Source organism: Equus caballus, chromosome 17, assembly GCF_041296265.1.
Source record: "Equus caballus isolate H_3958 breed thoroughbred chromosome 17, TB-T2T, whole genome shotgun sequence".
In the NCBI taxonomy this organism is placed as follows: Eukaryota; Metazoa; Chordata; class Mammalia; order Perissodactyla; family Equidae; genus Equus; species Equus caballus.
In genome coordinates, this window is record NC_091700.1 from 22,035,394 (window position 1) to 22,057,078 (window position 21,685).

A 21,685-nucleotide genomic window follows, 5' to 3' on the forward strand; every position below is an offset into this window, starting at 1 on the left:
TCTGATTTACTCCGTCCACAGCTCAGACCACCCTCGGAACGCTGCTAGGACAGACGGGCTTCCACACACACTGAAAGCTGACAGCAGAGAGAGAGCCCTGCGACTTGAAAGAGAGAGTCGACTCAGCAACCTTGCCCGACAGAACAATTCGTTCTCTGCACACATACCCATGTGAAGGCTTTCCAGACTCCAAAATCTTGCTATCTCCCCTCTAGCTACCATCCTTCTGTTTGCAAAACAGCCACATTCAGAGCAGGAGTGGGGTGTGACTGAGCATCACGGAGAATCACACAGGCTCCCGGCTACGGAAACTGCAGAAATCGCTTATTCACTGCTTCGCCGCTGTGCACACTCACTCCCGGCCAGAGTCTGCTCAGCACTGACGGCCGCCTGCCGCCTGGCGCGGGGCTGGCTGCTCCAGACATCCCGGGCCGCCAGGGAGGAAATGCAGAGCGGGCGGCTGAGGGGGGCCGCGAACCCTCGGGGAAGGTGGGGGTGCATTTGCCGCTTTCAGTGACGGTCCCAGAGCCCTGGTCAGCCTCGCAGAGGGCTTTTAAAAGGTATCTATTTCAAGAGAAAAAAAGCAGAGAGCGTGCTAAGGTCAAAAATGGAGTTGGGGTTTCACACCAGGCATGACAAGAATTCGACTTATGATACTGCATTATGTTAACTGTAAACTTAGAAAATTACTTTAAAAGAGGGGTTTTTGTTTAAAATATATATATATGCAAATATGTGGACATTCTACTATGTGAAAGTAATATGTATATCTTACAATATAAAGTACATTATCCTCTATAATGAAGAAAATTATTTTTTTAAAAGAGGTTCTCTCTAGATGACATGTGGGTTATTTCCTCTATACTTTCTGATATTTCCCAAGTTACCTACAATGAGCCAGTCTTTGGTTTATATTGTGAAACAACAACTGTTAACAAACAGTGTGCTTCCTTCAATTTTTTCATGACAGGAAGATGTTGCCTTTTAACTTTATGAACAATGAGGTAATACATGCAACTAGTGATCACATGGTCACACCTCAATGAAAGCTGGTTAAAAACGCCAGTGCCAATTAGTGAACGCACACTCCTGGTGATGCGCTCTGCAGTCAGCCGCCTGGGCTCCAGATCTGCTCCACAGGTGCGCTGGGGAAAGTCTCCCAGCCTCTCGGTAGCTCAGTTCCGGTCTGCAGGGTGGGGATGACGGGGCAGCAAGAGTCCTCTGAGGGTTACTGAGAACATACTGCCGGCACTTCATTAGGGCCTGATAAACGTGACCAACCATGCTACTGCTACTCCGAAAAACCCGACGTGCCTAATAACGCGTTGGCTCCCAGGAATTCACAGCACTAACTCAATAAGCAAAGCTGCATGATTAGTTATAATATTCAGCCTGACTATGTGCTATATTGTAGGCTTTCCTGACTTTTAAATATCTGTGGCTACTTCCATTGACTCGGTGCATCCCACCCTTCAATCCAGCTCAGGCAAGTTTTCTGGGGAACTCACAGCATCAATAATTCACAACAAAGGCACACACACCCACACCCACACCCACACACACATTCACAGTCACAGTTCAAATCTTTCTTTTGCAAGTATTTAAAAAAAGATTTAAAAGAGTCAAAAATTTTTAAAGGTTAATAAATAGTTCATTCAACAGGGGCATATCTCTTCTTAATAAAGGTGATGCTTCTTTTGTTTTTTTTAAAGATTAGCAACAGTTGTTAGCTCAGGTGCCAATCTTTTTTTTTTTTTTTCCTGCTTTTTTCTCCCCAAATCCCCCCAGGACATAGTTGTATATTTTAGTTGTAGGTCCTTCTAGTTGCGGCATGTGGGATGCCGCCTCAGCATGGCCTGATGAGCGGCGCCATGTTCGCACCCAGGATCCGAACCGGCGAAACCCTGGGCCCCAGAAGCGGTGCGGGCGAACGTAACCACTCAGCCATGGGGCCAGCACCAGGTGGTGCTTCTTTGAATTATTCACTCAAAAACTCCTTGAAATTGTTCTTCCGAGCAGACCACACTCTATGGAAAAGTTTCCTATACACCACATACTCAAGAAGTTCAAATAATGACATCTGTGTAACCTAGGATTTCCCAATCTCATCTGGCCACAAAACTCTCCTTTTACAGTAACACACAGAGTATTACTACCCCAGAGAACGGGAGCGAGGGCCTTGCTACTCAGTGTGGCACATGGACCACCAGCATTGGCACAACCTGGGAGCTGGTTAGAAGTGAAGACTCTTCAGGCCCCCTGCGCCAGATCTGTGGAATCAGAACCTGCATTTTAACAAGATCTAGGGCGTTCAAATGCACATTTGGGTCTGAGAAGTGTTGTTCTAGGCAATTCAAGAAATTCTTTGCTCTGAGGTAACATCTTGAATGCTGGTGTGTTTTCATCAATTCAGAAACTAATAAAGACCATGGATGAAAGGGTAGACCTGGTTTCAGTTAGAATCAAGCGGTGAGGAGCTGGCCTGTCGGCGCAGTGGTTAAGTGCGCACGTTCTGCTTCTTGGCAGCCTGGGGTTCGCTGGTTCGGATCCCGGGTGCAGACATGGCACCACTTGTCAAAATGCCATGCTGTGGTAGGCGTCCCACATATACAGTAGAGGAAGATGGGCACAGATGTTAGCTCAGGGCCAGTCTTCCTCAGCAAAAAGAGGCGGAGTGGCAGTAGTTAGCTCAGGGCTAATCTTCCTCAAAAAAAAAAAAAAAGAATGAAGAGGTGAAATGTTGAATATTGAGATACTACAACACAGTGAAAAGTGAGAATTAATTCTGATGGGTGTCCTGTTAAACAAAGCTTAAACTCCAGTAGGAGGCAAATAAAATCAGAGTGTTTTCATTTTCTTAAAATTTTTTTGGGTTAGAATTACAAATTTTCAAAAAGAACTCTGCCACATTTCCTCAGTATTGCTGAAACGGTCTGTTTGCTTTCATTTTTCATTGGCACCTGGTCCAGAGGACGAGCTGTTTTTCTGTTTCCCAAGGACTTTTTCTAAACCCAGAGACGGGGTCAGAGCACTACACTAAGATCCCTGGGATTTTAGGATCTTAAACCAAAGGCATTCACTAAGTAAACTTACTTTACTGCACACTCAAAACAAAATAAAGACAAAAAAAGGAAAAAAGGAAATAAACAAATAACAACTGTGTTTAAGTGAGGCATCTTCTCAAAGGATGTTGATCCGACAACCCTTCCAAGAAAGATATTTTTGGAAGAAGCTACAGAGAAGGTTTGACTTTTAGCTTAAAATTTTTTTTTAGTGATTAGAGCCTATATTTTACCAGATCAATGAGAATTCTGCAACAAAAACCTTCAGCATAGTTGAGACAAGTCTTAAACTCCACCCTGCCCAACACTCACACTCATCTCTTCTCCTTGGAGGAGGCACCACTACACAACGCGGTCAGGGCTGGGCGGTTACACACACGGAGAGAACTAAGCAAAGGGTTCGGTCCCACAGGAGAGGGGAGAAGGCCACACCATATACTAATATCAACTATCAAGAAATCAGAGAGGATAAAATAAAAGTTGAAAACACATGGGATGTTATGATTTTTATTCTGTAGATAGAGAAATTAAAGTTATCGGCAAAGTGGCCCTAAGACCCATATGTATCTACATACATACATGTGGAAAAGAAGTACCGCGAAGCTACCGGGAGGTAAGAGGAGCGATACCTCAAACTCAAACAATGGTCGTCACTTCACCTCCCCACGACTGTTTCTCGAGATTGACTAGGTGGTCACTAAGGTTCTGTTTAGCCCCAAATTTCTGATATATTCTTATTTTAAGCACTATATGGTATAGATTTTCTTATGTGACCACCTTCTGATCTGATGCAGAAAGATTACCAGCGCCGGTTATCTGCCCAGCAACCAAGGTTCCCCAACTGCTGCCGCTTCATGAAAGCAGCAGCCTGTCTGCGGGCTACAGAGGTGTCCTTAACTTGGGACTATCCCAGGCACTTGTGTCCCCGCTGGATTTGGATATGGCCCCAGTACCAAGAGCTACAGGACAGGCACAATTTAGCAGGAGGCCCCTGAGGAGAGAGTAATGCTATTTCTTGGCACAGCTATTGTCAGTGTTAGCAAATGGGCTCAAGGATGGGTACCACAGCAGCCAAAAACCAAGGAAGCCGTCCCCTGGCTGGACGGAGGCACAGTCCACCTTCCCTAGGAGCAGCGACTACCCAGAATCAAGAGTCACACAGCAAGGGTTCTGCACACGCCCCTCCGTGTTCCCCCTGCGGCTGTGGGCTGTGCTCCTAAGGCTGGAACAGGGGATTCCTTAACAGGAAATAACTCATTACATTTGCTATCACTTATTCAGACCAATGCTCCCTCGTCCATTAGCATAAATAATTGAGCATCCAGAGTGATCCCTTCATTCCAAATGGATTAAAGACAAACACTGTTCTTAATCGACAGGTCACAGTTATGCTATTTTCCAGAGAAATATAAAAAAATATAACATGGATGTTTAACATAACACACGGCACGTGACATTTCCTGGCATACATGGATGTACAACCGTAGACACTGTTTTAGCATGCTGTCTGCTCGTGTACGGCTATGGCAGGCTCAGCGTGGGTCTTACTGAAACCTCACTCAGCTGCCAGGCTCCTCACCGCAGAAGGGGGGCCCCAGGTACACCAAGCACACAGGAAATGGAGCCCGAGTTACCAGAACACGCTGGGTGAGAACCACCGGGCGCATGCTTGTAGAGAGTTGCCTCTCTCTGTGCCTTCAAAGCCACTGCCTTTCAACCTGGTGCACTGTGGACATGAACACACACGATGATGGGAGATTTGTCTTCAGTGGCTTGAACAAACCCTCCCATCACTAACTCCTAGTCCATGTCCCAAACTCTCAAAAAATGGCTCCAAACACGGCACTGTTCCTGGGAACTGACTAGAACTTTTAGACTAATTCAGAAAGAAATACTAAACTGCCCTTTAAAAGATGAGGTACTGTCTTAATTTTAAGACTGCTGCTTTTCCTGCTTCTGTAAACACATGCAGATTTTTCATCCTTCAAGGCCTACCATGTATTTCACCTCTGTCTTTGGATCCTTAGGACTGGGCATGTTTCAAACGTAACAGAGCAAAATAGGGATTGGACGAATTTCACTTTTTCTCTGTTTTAACAAAAGGTAATCGTTAGGGTGCAGTCTTAAAACTGACAAACAAGTATACTTCTGTACACACAAATGAAATAATTTTGTGTTTTGTGATGGAAAAGCACAGCCCAGGCCTGGGACACAGTGAGTGAGATGGAAGCGATCAAGGCTCTCAAATCAGTCTGATCTGGCTAAGGCACCAGCTCCATATCTACAACTTAACCCTGCTTAGCTAAGCAAGAAAATGGCACCGCGTCTGAGAGCCGTGGAGGCCCGTGTGCGAGACCAGCGACATGACGGTGGATGGCACTTGGTGGCCATTTACTACTTGTTCAGATCTCTTACTCTCCCTTCCACTGACTTTTAATATTCTTTCTTTTCCTTTTAAAATCCAATTTCTGAAACTTAGTATTAGACACATGATATTTTGAAGACTTTTTACTTTTCAACTCTAGTGGTTTAGAAACATTTGAACAAATACAGATTTCAGAACTGAGAATGTTTTAACTGTTAGAAGATAACTTCACAAGTTTGCTGGAAAAATGTTAAAAATTTTATGTTTTCCTGAAACAGAGACTTGTTTCTTTTTTAAAATTCTGATTACTGGCAATGATAAGGCACGAAATACCAGCTAAGAGAACTGCTATTAGAGCTAATATGGTCTCTAAGACTTGCAGGCACTATGGTTTAAGGCCCTGAGGCCCATATTTGCAATACTTGTTCCTGTATACGGAGCTCCTCCACAATTTCTAAACTCCTCCGACTGTGGAACCCACACCATCTCACAGCATGGTCAGAAGAGAGGGATCGTAATGTGCACCGTGTTAGCAGGCAGAAGACATTTTACTGCAAGTACTTGCCTAAAGAAAAGCGACCTGGATCACGTTGTGTCATTAATAAATACACCAGTGCCCAATGTTTCTTGGTGTTAGAGTATAAAGCTGGATGGGGCAGGCAGGAGAGAACCAGACCAGACACACGACATCCACACAACCACCAAAACAACCAAAACATACGTCAGCAATACTTCAGCCAGCTTTCCCAAGAATGCTGTTACCACCACTCTCGACAGGTGCTGAGCCAGGAAGATCTGATTCTACATTTTCTCTCTGATTCGTTATTGAAAGGAAACTTTTGAAAAGAAGACGCAGAAAGAAACAATCCAAACAACAAGAGATGAGAGCAAAAGGTTTTATGGTGTGGTTAAAATAATTTCAAGGCATCACACATCCACCTCAAACCTGCTCTTGCTTTTCTTTCCTTTTTACAAAAATTTTAGTGGAGTCCCTAGGTAATACTTTGGAAAATCCTTAGATAAGGCCTGAAATTTTGGGTAAGACAATCAACAGACAAGAGTCAGTCAAGTTTCTTTTTTTTCCCTAATAATCTGAGTGTATGCATTTTAAATTTGTTTAACCTATATCTGGATAATAATTAAACAGAATATTGTTCCATATAGACTCCTGGCTCTAGGGCTTTACGCATTAGATTAAGTGACTTGTCTAAGGTTAAACTGCTGGTTAAATAAGTAACTCAGAACTCTGTCTGTCAACATGTAAACACTGCTCATCACTACCCTTGTCCTGGGTGTCATTAATGCCTGCCTTTAGTTCTCCGAAATAAAGACAGCTAATATTTACTGCACGCTCCCTGTGTACCAGGCCATTCTCACACATCTGTGGGGAAGATTACATTAACATTTCCTAGGACAGACAGGACATGAAGACTCTATGAGGTTAAGTAACTTGCCCAAGGTCACACAGCTAGTCAAGAAAGGATGGGGGTTCAACTGTTTTTTTGACCCAGAGGTTTGTTAACAAGAAAATAAACTCTCACAACGAGTAGAACAGAACAATGCCAGAATAACTATGAGTCCCTGACCTTTTGCAATTCATTAGGTCTCACTATCAGGAATTCTAAATGCCTTACTCTATCGATCATACTAAGGAAAAACAGAAATAAGTTGGATCTGTTTTTAATGGAACTATCAGTGAGTAAATGTGTTGTTTCCAACAAATTAGAAGTAGGAGCAACAACAAAAAAACTAAGGCAAAGGAAAAAAACCTATTTTCTTTGTTTTGACCAAGTACAAAATAAATCTAAAGTGTTTTAATAAATTTATTAACTTCACTGCAAGACTTTAAAAAAAATGCTTCAGTAATTTCTTACAATTTATTTAATTAAAACAATCAAAGTTGAAATGGCATAAACCCTTATGATTAAATCTCTCCCACTTCCTTAATTGGGGTACATCATAACTCTAAACCAAGGAATGGAACTTTCTGATGTATACTTAATATTACTATTTCTTTCAAAAATACTTAGTAAAAATAAACACTGACAGAGGCCGGCTCTGTGCTGAGTGGTTAAGTTCGCGCGCTCCGCTGCAGGCGGCCCAGTGTTTTGTTGGTTCGAATCTGGGCACGGACATGGCACTGCTCATCAAACCACGCTGAGGCAGCGTCCCACATGCCACAACTAGAGGGGACCCAGAATTAAGAATATACAACTATGTACCAGGGGGCTTTGGGGAGAAAAAGGAAAAAAAAATAAAATCTTTAAAATAAAACAAACACTGACACAATCATATTAATGAGCTTTCAGAAGCTGTAACATAAAGCCAAAATAATTTTTTAATATGGTAGCAAAATAAATTATTTTTAATTAATCTTAGCTTTTATGGGAAATTTTCAGCTCTAAAATCAGAAAACCAACACAGATAAACAAGATAGATAAAACACCAGGGTATCAAGCCTTAAGGTCTGAACTCCCCCACAACCTTGCAGCCACCCTCCCACTGCCTCCTGGCTCTGCCCTCCAGGTGAACTGAAACCGCTTTGGTCTAGGCCAACAAGCTCCTCCTTGCCACTAAAACCCACAGTAAGTGTTCAGAGTGCCTAACTTGACTCTGGTCACATATGACACTGTTAACCACTCCCTCCCTGAAGCCAGCTTCCTTTGACATCTGGGACACCACTTACCTGTCTGGCCATTCCTTTTCTAGCTTTGTGGATTTCTTTTCCTTTACTGGTCCCCAAATGCTGTTGATCCTCTTCTCATTTTTCACAGACACCCGGGATGATAACATTCCTTCTTGTAGCTTTAACAACAACCATCCATTTGCTGATGACTGCCAAATCTTTACCTCTAGCCTTGGTCTTCCTCCTCAATGTCAGACCCTTATGATCAAGGGTGTGGTGATGACATCTTTACCTAGTTGTCCCACCTGCGCTGCCTCATGCCTGGAATGGAACCAAGTCCTCCTTTTGGGCGCTCTTTTCCTGTGCCCTCCATCACCCACACATCTGGGTGCCAGCACCCAAATTAGCCTGACCTCCAAGTTTTCATTCCTCCAGAACTGCTGTCACTTCCTAGTTCAGGACTCTGTACCCTGGATTAAGCAACAGACTCCTCCTGTCTCCAGCCGGGTCCATACTCTAGCCAAAGATCCCTCTAAAATGCAGATCCGATCATCTCACTCCACTTAAACCCTTCTGTGGCTCCTAGTTGCCCCCAGGTAAAGTCTAATCCCCTCAACAGGAGGCCTGGATGGGCAGGCTCCTTCTTACTTCTAGTAGTCAGGTCTCTAGTCTAGACCCGCCGTCTCAACCCTGCAGCCCTTCCTGCCTTCATGCTGCTGCAGCCGCAGGGCTCTCCCACCAGGAGCAAGAGGGCTGCCTCAAAGCCCCAAAGCAGAAAAAAACGATGCATACATTTGTGCCATAAACATTTCAACCTGAAACATATAAAAGTACAATTAATCCACCTTTGTTATCAGGGAGGACCAGAGGTCGTCGTTATGATCATCTGACTGGAATGAGATGTCAATTCTCATCTAATTTGACAGGAAATAATTTTTTAGCAATGTGTCTTTATTGAGTCTTTCCAAAAGTATTCCACTTAGTTTTCATAGATGTGAGCCTCTTTTTAGCCTCATATTTATACTTCATTTGTTTATGTATCTAAATAAGTCCCATAATTATAACAACAAATACAACTGCCATAAACAGGTTTGGAGTCACGTCCTTGACTCGTGGTAAGGACACAACTCAGCTAATGACAGCAGTAGGGAGTGAGCGGCTGACTGAGCCAGCACTCCGCGTGCAGTAGGTATCAGTCCGCAGTGGAGGACACTTGTAATCTGATAAGCATGTGGATGGGTTAAGAAAGTTCTGCTGGGCAACCCTAACCTCAGTTTTTCAAATGTGCTCTCTGCCCTCTGGCTTCCACCCTCTGCACATGCTGTTCCCTCAGCGTGAAATACACCGTCTCCTACCAACAAACAACCTAACTTCCATTCATCCTTGAAGCGTCAACCTTCATGCCTCGATGTCATTTTCTCCGGGAAGTCTCTAGACTCCCCAGATCTGATCTGCAAGCTCTCTGTTTAACTCCTGTATTGCTACGGTGGCCTTCTACGTCTGTACACGCACTGGAGGTCCCGTGAGCACAGTGTCTGGCTTCCTCCTGACCAGCCAGCCTCCAGCACAGCACCTCACTTAAACCACGGCACATATTTATGCTATATGACGTCATATGTATTTGTTAAATGGATCGATACAAAGGAGGTATCTCAAAAACCAAGAGCACATTAAAAGACCAACTTGGAAAGGTTCAGAGCACCTTGGACATTTCCTGAAATACCACTATTTACGTCCTAGTCACTTTTTCATTTCTCAATAATAAGGTTGAATGAACTTGCTTTGACAACTAATACTAGTTCCTAAACAGGGAAAAGTAAATAAGTACATACATAAGAAAATTGTTTCTGTTTCTGTTTCTGAGCAAACACATTTCAGGATAAAATCAAATTGAAGAAACAGGAGTTACAGACATGGAAAGAATGTCAGCCCTGAGTGATAACCCCCAACTGTACTCTGAAAACTCCTGGGTGTTAAAAACAGTGGACGATATCTTGGTACACTTTTTTTTCCACTTTAGACAGTCCAATCTTAAATCTGTGTAGAAAACATTTAGCAGATGAAAGCAAGTAAGGTCTGTGGGCCTTGGTGGGCTGGTGGTTGTGGTGTTTGCCGTCATGGGGTGGCCGTCGTGGGTGGTGTTGCCTGTGCGTTTGCAGCACGTGGGCGGAGGTCACCTCTCTTGGGCCCCTCAGCTCCACAAGTGGATCGGCCCAACTGGGTACAGACCGGGTTGTGCTGGCCTCAGTTTAAGAAGAGTTTTCCTAGGGGCTGGCCCGGTGGCCCAGCGGTTAAGTTCGCACGTTCCGCTTCGGAAGCCCAGGGTTTGCCGGCTAGGATCCTGGGTGTGGACACGGCACTGCTTGGCAAGCCATGCTGTGGTAGGCGTCCCACATATAAAGTGGAGGAAGATGGGCACGGATGTTAGCTCAGGGCCAGTCTTCCTCAGCAAAAAGAGGAGGATTGGCGGTGGATGTTAGCTCAGGGCTAATCTTCCTCAAAAAAAAAGAAGAGTTCTCCTAAGATCCCCTGAGAGGCTGCCAACTGCTATCGTTTCTGTTGAGCCTTTTGCATTATCACTGATTCAGCAAGGAAGGCTCCGGGTGTTGCCTACAGGGTTCCCCTCTGCAGAACATCTGCTAAGGACCCCTAGACTCCTGGGCAACTCCTGCAAGGACCAGAACCCACCTTGGTGTGGAAGGGAAGTCACAGATGGGCCTGACACAAGTTTTAAGCCATTAGGCAGAAGCCAATGCCTACCAGCAGTTTGCAAGCCATTTATCACAACTATACCCAGACTGTCGTGGCCGCTGGGGTCCACCCCCAAAGACGTTAACTGAGCTTACAATGAGCTAACTGGGACATGCTGCTCCAGTTTTCAACTCCTGGTCCTGGCTGGGCCAAAGCTCCTGACAAGTTTTTGCACACAGATATGTGTAGCGGAAGAACAGCAGTGTTCACTGCAGAAGAAGCTGGAAGTTATTGGGTGGCAGACGCTGTTGCCATCATCATTTTTACAGGTGAATGTTTCTCTAAAATCGTCCTCAATTTGTTCTTGTGGCAAAAGGAAAAACGCTGTATGTTGGATTTCTTATCATTGAGGATGAATGTATTTTGCAAATTTCTAAGTTACCTTATTCCTCATAAGTTATCTTATTCCTTATCTCTAACTTTGTATTCTAGTAGGTGACCCTGGTCAAATCAATTATCAATTTGAGTGTGGTCTCTAATATTTTTTACTTGCCTTTTTACTGATAGCAGAACTGGGAATTTGTAAAACCTCAGAATAGGTTTTCAAAATAGTTCCTCCCTTCACCCATCAGTGGCCAGCTCTGATGTGTTTCACAGATGGGTGGCCAGGATATAATCTGCATTCTTCCATCCTTTGTAGGTCAAGACGTTCTTTCTATATATCATGCCTTTAAGGATTGGATTTTTCGGTTGTTTCCTAGTGAAAAATGTGGATACGTGGTTATGATTTAGAGTTTATAACCCTATTGTTAGCAACTTAAATTATTACATCTTTCTGCTGAAGACTGTGCCGTTCTGGCTTAGGTCACTGGGGGGCCAGACTGGTTTAATTTGGTTCTCTCTCCTAGCTTGCAAAAAGTGACCATATCCATAAGAAATTAAGATGTAAAAGTTAAAAAAAAATCAAACTGAGGAATAATTGGAGTAATTTAGAAATATTTTTAAAACTCTGATTAAGTCAACTCATGTTTGTATCTCCTCAGAAAATCATTTTCTCTATTTTTTATACTTAGTTATTAATGTACCTAATCTTGTCGTTTTCTCTCCTCTGTTGTCTGGCATTATTACAAAATAATACAGTGCTTACTGGTTACTAAAAGGCTTTCAGAAAAGGTAACAGATGTTTTTTAAATGGCATACCCAAATCTACTGACCTCAATGTCATGCTTTAGTCCTTTGCTTGTGACCCATAAAGTTTCCACTCAAGTGTGATAACTAAGGAAACTGGATGTTCTCCTTTCTGGGGGACAATTAAGATAACCACTTGGTCTATATCACACGAGCAAACTAATCTGAACTCGATGGGTGGGATGAGTAGAAAGAGAAGGATGAGTAAACATGAGAATAAGAATTTTGAAAAGCGATCAGATTTGACTTCTGACCCAAGAGAGAGACCACTTACGGGAAGCAGTATAGCGGGAACCCAACGTCAGCGTGGGAAAATTCGGACCATGGGTAGGCTGTGATGGAGGAAGCGGCCTTGGGTGTAAGAGAAATGCTTCACAAGAGAGGAAAGCAGAAGGCAGCGAAGATAATTGTCTGAGAAAAAGGGATCACAGGGTAGGCACGCTTGCTAAGACTCAGGGAAAAGGAAGGGCCGCCAACACCATTGCCAATACAGCAATAGAGTTTTACAGGCTGGTGGCGTCCAGTCTATGAACTCTATAAGTGCCACTGTGATTCATGATCTGGACTCTATTCTTTCAATATGACACTCACGCAGTCAGTCGGTAAAGGTTAACCGATGACTGCTCTATGCGACATTACTTTTTTTTTTAAATTTTATTGAGGTTATGATAGTTTACAACGTTGTGAAATTTCAGTTGCACATTATTATTTGCCAGTCATATTATGGGTGCACCCCTTCATCCTTTGTGTCCACCCCAACCCCCTTCCCCATGATAACCACTAATCTGTTCTCTTTGTCCATATGATGGTTTATCTTCCACATATGAGTGTAGTCATACAAAGATCGTCTTTCTCTATCCAGCTTATTTCACTTAACATAATACCCTTAAGGTCCATCCATGTTGTTGTGAATGGGATGATTTTATCATTTTTTATGGCAGAGTAGTATTCCATTGTATATGTACACCACATCTTCTTTATCCAATCATCAGTTGATGGGGCACTTAGGTTGTTTCCACGTCTCAACTATTGTGAATAATGCTGCAATGAACATAGGGGTGCATGACTCTCTTTGAATTGCTGATTTCAAGTTCTTTGGACGGATACTCAGTAGTAGGGTGGCTGGGTCATATGGTATTTCTATTTTTAATTTTTTGAGAAAGCTCCATATTGTTTTCCATAGTGGCTGCACCAGTTTGCATTCCCACCAGCAGCGTATGAGGGTTCCTTTTTCCCCACAACCCCTCCAACATTTGTTATTTTTTTCTCTTGGTTATTATAGCCATTCTAACAGGTGTAAGGTGATATCTTAGTGTAGTTTTAATTTGCATGTCCCTGCTGATCAGTGATGATGAGCATCTTTTCATGTGTCTATTGGGCATCCGTATATCTTCTTTGGAGAAATGTCTGTTCATATCCCCTGCCCACTTTTTGCTTGGGTTTGTTTTTTTGTTGTTAAGTTGTGTGAGTTCTTTATATACTATGGAAATTAATCCTTTGTCGGATATATGATTTGCAAATATTTTTTTTCAGTTGGTGGGTTGTCTTTTCATTTCAATCCTGTTTTCCCTTGTCTTGAAGAAGCTCTTTAGTCTGATGAAGTTCCACTTGTTTATTCTTTCTATTGCTTCCCTTGTGCGAGAAGACATGGTGTATGAAAAGATCCTTTTAATATTGATGTCAAAGAGTGTGCTGCCTATATTTTCTTCTAGAAGTCTTATGGTTTCAGGTCTTACCTTTAAGTCTTTGATCCATTTTGAGTTTATTTTTGTGAATGGTGTAAAAGAATGGTCTATTTTCATTCTTTTACATGTGGCTGGCCAGTTTTCCCAACACCATTTGTCGAAGAGACTTTCCTTTCTCTGTTGTATGTTCTCAGCTCCTTTGTTGAAGATTAGCTGTCTGTAGATGTGTGGTTTTATTTCTCGGCTTTCAATTCTGTTCCATTGGTCTGTGTGCCTGTTTTTGCACCAGTACCATGCTGTTTTAATTATGATAGCTTGGTGGTATATTTTGAAGTCAGGGATTGTGATGCCTCCAGCTTTGTTCTTTTTTTCTCAGGATTGTTTTAGCAATTCAGGGTATTTTGTTGCCCCATATGAATTTTAGGATTCTTTGTTCTATTTCTGTCAAGAATGTCATTGGGATTCTGATTGGGATAGGACTGAATCTGTAGATTGCTTTAGGTAGTATGGACATTTTAACTACATTTATTCTTCCAATCCATGTGCATGATGTCTTTCCATCTCTTTACATCGTCATCAACTTCTTTCAGGAAAGTCTTGTAGTTTTCTTGTATAGGCCTTTCACTTCCTTGGTTAAATTTATTCCAAGATATTTTATTCTTTTTGTTGCGATTGTGAATGGGATGGTATTCTTCAGTTCTCTTTCTGTTAGTTCGTTATTAGAGTATAGGAATGCTACTGATTTATGTAAGTTGATTTTGTACCGTGCAACTTTGCTGTAATTGTTGATTACTTCAACTAGCTTTCTGATGGATTTTTTACGGTTTTCTATATATAAGATCACATCATCTGCAAACAGCGAGAGTTTCACTTCTTCATTGCCTATTTGGATTCCTTTTATTTCTTTTTCTTGCCGACTTGCTCTGGCCAAAACCTCCAGTACTATGTTGAATAAGAGTGGTGATAGTGGGCACCCGTGTCTTGTTTCTGTTCTCAGAAGGATGGCATTCAGTTTTTCCCCATTGAGTATGATGTTGGCTGTGGGTTTGTCATATATGGCCTTTGTTATGCTGAGGTACTTTCCTTCTATATGCATTTTATTGAGAGTTCTTATCATAAATGGACGCTGGATCTTGTCATATGCTTTCTCTCTGTCTATTAAGATGATCATGTGGTTTTTGTTCCTCATTTTGTTAATGTGGTGTATCACATTGATTGACTTGCGGATGTTGAACCATCCCTGTGTCCTTGGTATAAATCCCACTTGATCATGGTGTATTATCTTCTTAATGTATTGCTGTATTCACTGTGCCAATATTTTGATGAGGATCTCTGCATCTATGTTCATCAGTGATATTGGCCTGTAATTTTCCTTCATTGCATTGTCCTTGTCTGGTTTTGGGATCAGGGTGATGTTGGCCTTGTACAATGTGTTAGGAAGTGCTCCATCTTCTCAATTTTCTGGAATAGTTTGAAAAGGGTAGGTATTAAATCTTCTTTGAATGTTTGGTAGAATTCTCCAGAGAAGCCAACTGGTCATGGACTTTTATTTTTGGGGAGGTTTTTGATTACTGTTTCAATCTCTTTACTTGTGATTGGTCTCTATTCAGATTCTGCATTTCTTCTTGATTCCATTTTGGGAGGCTGTAAGAGCTTAAGAATTTATCCATTTCTTCTAGGTTGTCCAGTTTGTTGGCATATAGTTTTTCATAGTATTCTCTTATAATGTTTTGCATTTCTGTGGTATCCACTGCTATTCCTCCTCTTTCATTTCTGATTTTATTTATTTGAGTCTTCTCTCTTTTTTTCTTAGTGAGCCTGGCTAAGGGTCTGTCAATTTTATTTTCTTGAAGCAGCAGCTCTTTGCTTCGTTGATCCTTTCTACTGTCATTTTTGTTTCAATTTCATTTATTTCTGGTCTAATTTTTATTATTCCCCTCCTTCTACTGACTTTGGGCTTTGTTTGTTCTTCTCTTTCTAGTTCTGTTAGGTGTAGTCTGAGATTCTTATTTGAGATTTTCCTTGTTTGTTGAGGTGAGCCTGTACTGCAATGAATTTCCCTCTTAGGACTGCTTTGGCTGCATCCCAAATGAGTTGGTATGGTGTGTTTTCATTTTCAGTTGTCTCCAGATATATTTTATTTCTCCTTTGATTTCTTCAATGATCCATTGGTCATTCAGTAGCGTGTTGTTTAATCTCCACATCTTTGCCCCTTTCCCAGTTTTTTGGTAATTAATTTCTAGCTTCATAGCATTGTGATTGGAAAAGATGCTTGTTATTATTTCAATCGTCTTAAATTTGCTGAGGCTTGCTTTGTTTCCATATATGGTCTATCCTTGAGAATGTTCTGTGCGCACTTGAGAAGAATGTGTAACCTGCTGGTTTTGGATGGAATGTTCTACATATGTCTATTAAGTCCATCTGGTCTAGTTTTTCATTTAATTCTACAATTTCCTTGTTGATTTTCTGTCTGGATGATTTATCCATTGGTGTTAATGGGGTGTTGAGGTCTCCTACTATTATTGTATTGTTGTTGATATCTCCTTTTAGTTTTGTTAATAGTTGCTTTATGCACTTTGGTGCTCCTGTGTTAGGTGTATATACATTCATAAGTGTTATGTCTTCTTGGTGGAGTGTCCCTTTTATCCCTATATACTGCCCCTCTTTGTCTCTCTTTACCTGTTTTGTCTTGAAGTCTACTTTGTCTGACATAAGTACGGCAACACCTGCCTTCCTTTGTTTGTTATTACCTTGGAGTATCATCATCTATCCCTTCACTCTGAGTCTGTGTTTGTCTTTGGGACTGAAGTGTGTTTCCTGGAGGCAGCATATTGTTAGGTTTTGTTTTCTAATCCATCTCTGTGTCTTTTGATTGGAGAATTCAATCTATTTACATTTAGAGTGATTACCGAAATGTGGGGGCCTAATGCTGTCATTTTATCACTTGTTTTCTGGTTCTCCAGCATTTCCTTTGTTTCTTGTCCCATGTATTTCAGACTAGCAATTCAGTTAGGTAGTTTTCTATGCTGGTTTTCTTAGTTTTCTCCTTATTTGTAATTTGTGTCTCTAATTATTTTAGTGGTTACCATGTGGTTTGTATAAAACATCTCATAGATGAGATAGTCTATTTTCTGATAGCCTCTTATTTCCTTAGACTAAGCTGGTTCCATCCTTTTCCTGTTCGCCTTCTATGTTGTTACTGTCACATCTTTTGTTCTTCCTGTGTTGTAAGTTTACGGTTAAAATGACAAGATTATATATATTCTTGCTGCTTCCGTTCCCTTTACCTTTAATGTTATACTTAAGTATTTGCTAACCTTTCCTGATGGAGAGCTGCAATTTTCTGATTTTGTCTTTCTACTTATCTCCTTGCCCAGGCTTTTGTAAGCCCTTTCCTTTTTTGGCTTTTTTTTTTTTGGTGGTATGAGTGCCTTTCTGAGGATTTCTTGTAGGGGCGATCTTGTGGCAATGAACTCCTTTAACTTTCGTTTATCTGGGAAAGTTTTTACGTCTCCATCATATTTGAAGGATATTTTCACTGGATAGAGTATTCTTGGCTGAAAGTTTTTGTCTTTCATAATTTTCAGTATATCATTCCTCTCTCTACTGGCCTTTAAGGTTTCTGCTGAGAAATCCGCTGACAGCCTGATAGGGGTTCCTTTGTAGGTTTTCTTTTGCCTTGCTGCCCTTAATATTTTTTCTTTGTCATTGACTTTTGCCAGCTTTACTACTATATGCCTGGGAGGTGGTCTTTTTACATTGTATCAATGTTTGGAGATCTACTGGCTTCTGTCACATGGATTTCCAGCTCCCTCCCTGGGTTTGGGAATTTCTCCGCTATTACTTCTTTGAACAAGCTTTCTGCTCCATTCTCCTTCTCTTCTCCCTCTGGGATACCTATAATCCTTATAATGCATTTCCTAATTGAGTTGGATATTTCTTGGAGAGTTTCTTCATTTCTTTTTAGTCTTAGTTCTCTCTCCTTATGTAACCTTTCTTCACAGACTATGGGCTACAAGAACATAATACAAGTAAGGTAAATAAAGCAAGAGAGAAATGACAACTGCTAGAGCCTAGCACAGTGCTGCAAAGTTCTGAGAAGCGAGCGCTCACTTTACCTGAAAGCTCTTCATTTCTTAAAAAAAAAAAAAATTAAATTGCTAATCTTCAAATGTCTACCTTTTAAGAAAACTTTAGGGTTGGCCCGGTGGCATGGCGGTTATGTGTGCACGTTCCACTTCGGTGGCCTGGGGTTTGCCAGTTCAGATCCCGGGTGTGGACATGGCACCGCTTGTCAAGCTATGCTGTGGTAGGCATCTCACATATAAAGTAGAAGAAAATAGGCACGGATGTTAGCTCAGGGCCAGTCTTCTTCAGCAAAAAGAGGAGGATTGGCAGCAGTTAGCTCAGGGCTAATCTTCTTCAAAAGTAAAACAAAACAAAAAAATAAAATAAAAGAAGAAAAATTTAGTTGTGGGCATTTCTTGATTTGGAGATTTTGAGAGCACTTGACCAGCGAGGAGGAAATATACTTTCATTATTTTTAAATCTTTTATTATAGAAAATTTCAAATAAACACAAAAGTTAAGAAATTATATGGTGAACCCACAATTATCAATATTTCACCAATTTTTTTCCAACTATTTCCCAAGAACTTTTTGGAGTATTTTAAAGCACATCTCACATATATCATTTCATGCAAAAAACATTTTTGCGTGTACCTGTAAGAAAGATTTAAAAATAACTACACTGTTATTATCCAAACTAACAAGATTAACAATAATTTCTTCACTGAATACTAAGTGCATGTGAAAATTTCCCCACTTGTCTCAAAAATGATCATTTTCTGACTAGTTTATTGGTATCAGAATCCAAAGAAGGTTCTCACATTACGTTTATATGATTTAGATAAAACCAAATTCATCCATTTGGGTAGCATCTATCAGAGATTTTGTATTCAACACATGGACTCAGGAATCTGGGTGTCATTCCAGTACTTCGATGGGATATAAACCTGCACTCATTACTGGCCCACTGGCAAAGACCGGGAGATAGAAAGGCTGGAGCTGAACTATTACGAATTCACCCTCCCCTGGGCTAAATCTCCCAAACCACATGAGGGAAGTGGCAGCAACTTTTATAAGCAATCTACTGCTAATCTCTCTAGGCAAGGGAAGCCGGTGAGAGATGCTTCTGTTGCAATGAAGTCCAGGACCTTCACAGAGGTGGGACATCTGTCACAGGAAAAGTGGGCATAGTTTCTGTATGAGGCAGCAGGGCCAGCTTTGCCATTGGAATGGTCTGACCCACATGATCTCTGGCTGTGCTTAACTTATCACAGAGTCCCTAGGAATAAAACTGATGAGTAACTCCCCTGAGGGATTACTTGATTCATGTAGTAGGAAATCTCCAAATCTGGTGAGCAGAAGCCTGACTTGAATCACCATGACAGAGAATCAAGGGCCCTCACTCAGCCCCCAGATCTAAGTCAATTCCCAGACTAAGGCCTCTTTATGAAGCAGAAGCCAGGTAACCTTGGGTTAGGTATCCCTCTATTACCACTCTTCCTTCTAGCATTCCCAAAAAGTAACTGTGCTCCCAGGAAAGTAAATCTAAGCAATACTCTTCCCAACCTTTTCTGGCTGAAAGGAGAGATGGCCTCAGTAGGAATTTAGCTTGTATGGATTCATGGTTAGGAGGAAATGGCTTGGCTGAATGGCTTGGAGGAATTTAGAAAGAACAAAACGGATAATGGACTGGTTTGGGGAAGGAGTATGATTAGATGTATCAGAACACACTCAAGGTCTGTCCCACGTGAATGACCAATTGTGTCCCATGTGAATCCTATTGCAAAAAAGGCTGCTTAATAGTTGTGTGGACAATATGTCCTATTCTGTAAATGTCAATCTTTGTTCCTAGTCATCTTGATGCTTACTTAGTGTGTTTAAAAAAAAAAGGCCATGGTGGCAGAAATGGATGCCAAGCCTGAGTTAAACTACAGGCTGTCCCCTTCAACAAAGTTAATGATACGGTTCCTTGAAGGAACCAGACAGCTACTTGTGGAAAGTTGATTACAATGGATCCTTTTCATAATAGAGGGGTAGACGATTTGTCCTTACTGGAAAAGACACTTATTCTAGACTTGGATTTGTTTTCCTTACCTGTCAGACCTCTGCTGCAATCTCGCTGAAGGCCTCAGCCACTGTTCTGGCATCTCACACAACACTAATTCTACCTGAGGACTCCCTGGTGAAAGAAGTAAGGGGTGAGAGGCCAAGTGCCCCTGAGTGTCACTAGCTTTATCTTGTTTACCATCATCCAGAAACATGGAATCATACCAAATAGAAAAAGGGTGTAATGAAAATGAAGTTATGGAGGTAGCTTGAGGATACATCTTGAAGTTGCAGTGCTGTCCTGGATGGAGCATGTAACTCAGTGACTGACATAATGATGTCCACCCATAGCCAGAATGTATGGGTCTGGAAACAAAGGGTAAACACAGGGGCTGCTTCTTATGATTACTTAATAATACATTTGCAAAATATTCTCTTCCCATCCAGTAGCTCTGCTCTGTCAAAACTGAATTTATCCCCTCAAAAGAAGAGTACTTCCACAGGAATTCACAGCCTTGGCCCCACGGAGTTAGAACTAAAACTGGCCATTTTGGCCTCCTCGTGCACTGGGAAAATGAGCACCCAAGGAAGACATGGACGTCTTTTTGGTCACTGTCACCATCGATTCTCAACTGGACGAATGCAATAACCTTCAAATTCGTCTCCCTTCCTCTGCCTTTGCTCTCCCAAACTGTCCTTGCTCTCTGAAGCATGAGTCGGGCATATCATTCCTCTGCTGGCAATGGCTCCCCGCTACGCTGAAAATAACCCCAACTCCTTCTTGAGACCTAGTGTCCTGGACTCTTGTTTCCTGAGCGCCAGTCACTCTGGCCTCCTCGCTGAACCTCAGACACATCAAGCTTCTGCCTAACTTTGGGGATCTGATGTTCCTTCCGCTGGCACCCCCCTCCCTCCTGCTCATCTTTCAAGCCTTCGCTCAATGGCACCTCTTTAGGGAGACAGGTTGCCCTCCACCACTCCCGCTCCTACTCACTCCCCATCACATGATCCACGCTCATCTTCTCTGGAGCAACCATTACTGCCTGAGATAATCCTGTTTACTGACTTATTGAGTCTGTTCAAATGCTAGAACGTGAACATTTTGTGACGCTTCATTATCTGCTGTATTCCAAATGGTAAAATAGTGCCGGTCTCATAGCTGATGCTCCACACATTTTTGTAGATTGACTGATTTTTGACTGAGAGGGAACTAAAGGAGACCATGGCAACTCTAAGCAAGCAGTACCACCAACAGCCCAGAAGCCTACAGAGTGAAGGTCTGGACACCTCAGCTGGCAAAGTACACTACCAGGTAAGGTTCTGCGCAGAGGCAAGGGGAGCATGCAGTGGGAACCAGATGAGCAAAGGCAAAAATAGCACGGATGGCCTTGCAACCAGACACAGAAGAGAGACATTTCCTTTTGTGGTGTCATGTATGGATACCTAATTTTCACTTATTTTCTATTTCCTTTTCTCCCCTCTCTCTTTCCATTATGATAAGGGTGTGTTGCTTAAATTTACTTGTGGTTATAAAAATTGAAAAGGCATTGCAACAGAACTGGAGATGGGATGAGTATTACTCAGAGGTCCTAGACTTGGAGATATTTGCAGTACTTGATAGGCCTTTGGGCTATCTCCCTCTGGAGACAGACAGGGCTTTCAATTATATACGGAATAGCTGTATCAGGTTAGAATGATGTTCTTTTAAAAACGAATGCCCTCTACTCTGCTTTTCTTTTTCTTTATAGTACTACCTCCCATGTTATACAGATACTTGTTAATTTATTATCCCCTCAGTAGACTGGTAGAGATTCAAGGGGCTTTGTTGTGTTCACTGCTGTCACCTGGAACTACTGAGGTACGCTGTCAATAGTTACTGAAAGTATGAATGAATGAATAAACAAATGTTGGACCTGTCGAGAATCTATTTCTAACACCACCTGGATCTCCTTTGG

At 41.9% G+C, this 21,685-nt stretch overlaps 1 protein-coding gene across 18 annotated transcripts in view; it reads right to left on the bottom strand.

Moving 5' to 3' along the window:
* The window catches only part of SPATA13 (spermatogenesis associated 13), a 346,580-nt gene that overhangs the window by 31,973 nt on the left and 292,922 nt on the right, over positions 1-21,685 (bottom strand). The window contains exon 1 of one of the 18 annotated variants that reach the window (XM_014731973.3): positions 168-445. The exons of 16 other annotated variants lie outside the window; for them this stretch is intronic. In XM_014731973.3, the coding sequence (XP_014587459.1) occupies positions 168-222 (55 nt within the window). In that variant the 5' untranslated portion in view covers positions 223-445. Of the gene's footprint in view, positions 1-167; positions 446-21,685 lie in introns of those variants that run through there. One more of the 18 variants, XM_070240149.1, reaches the window with a different exon arrangement.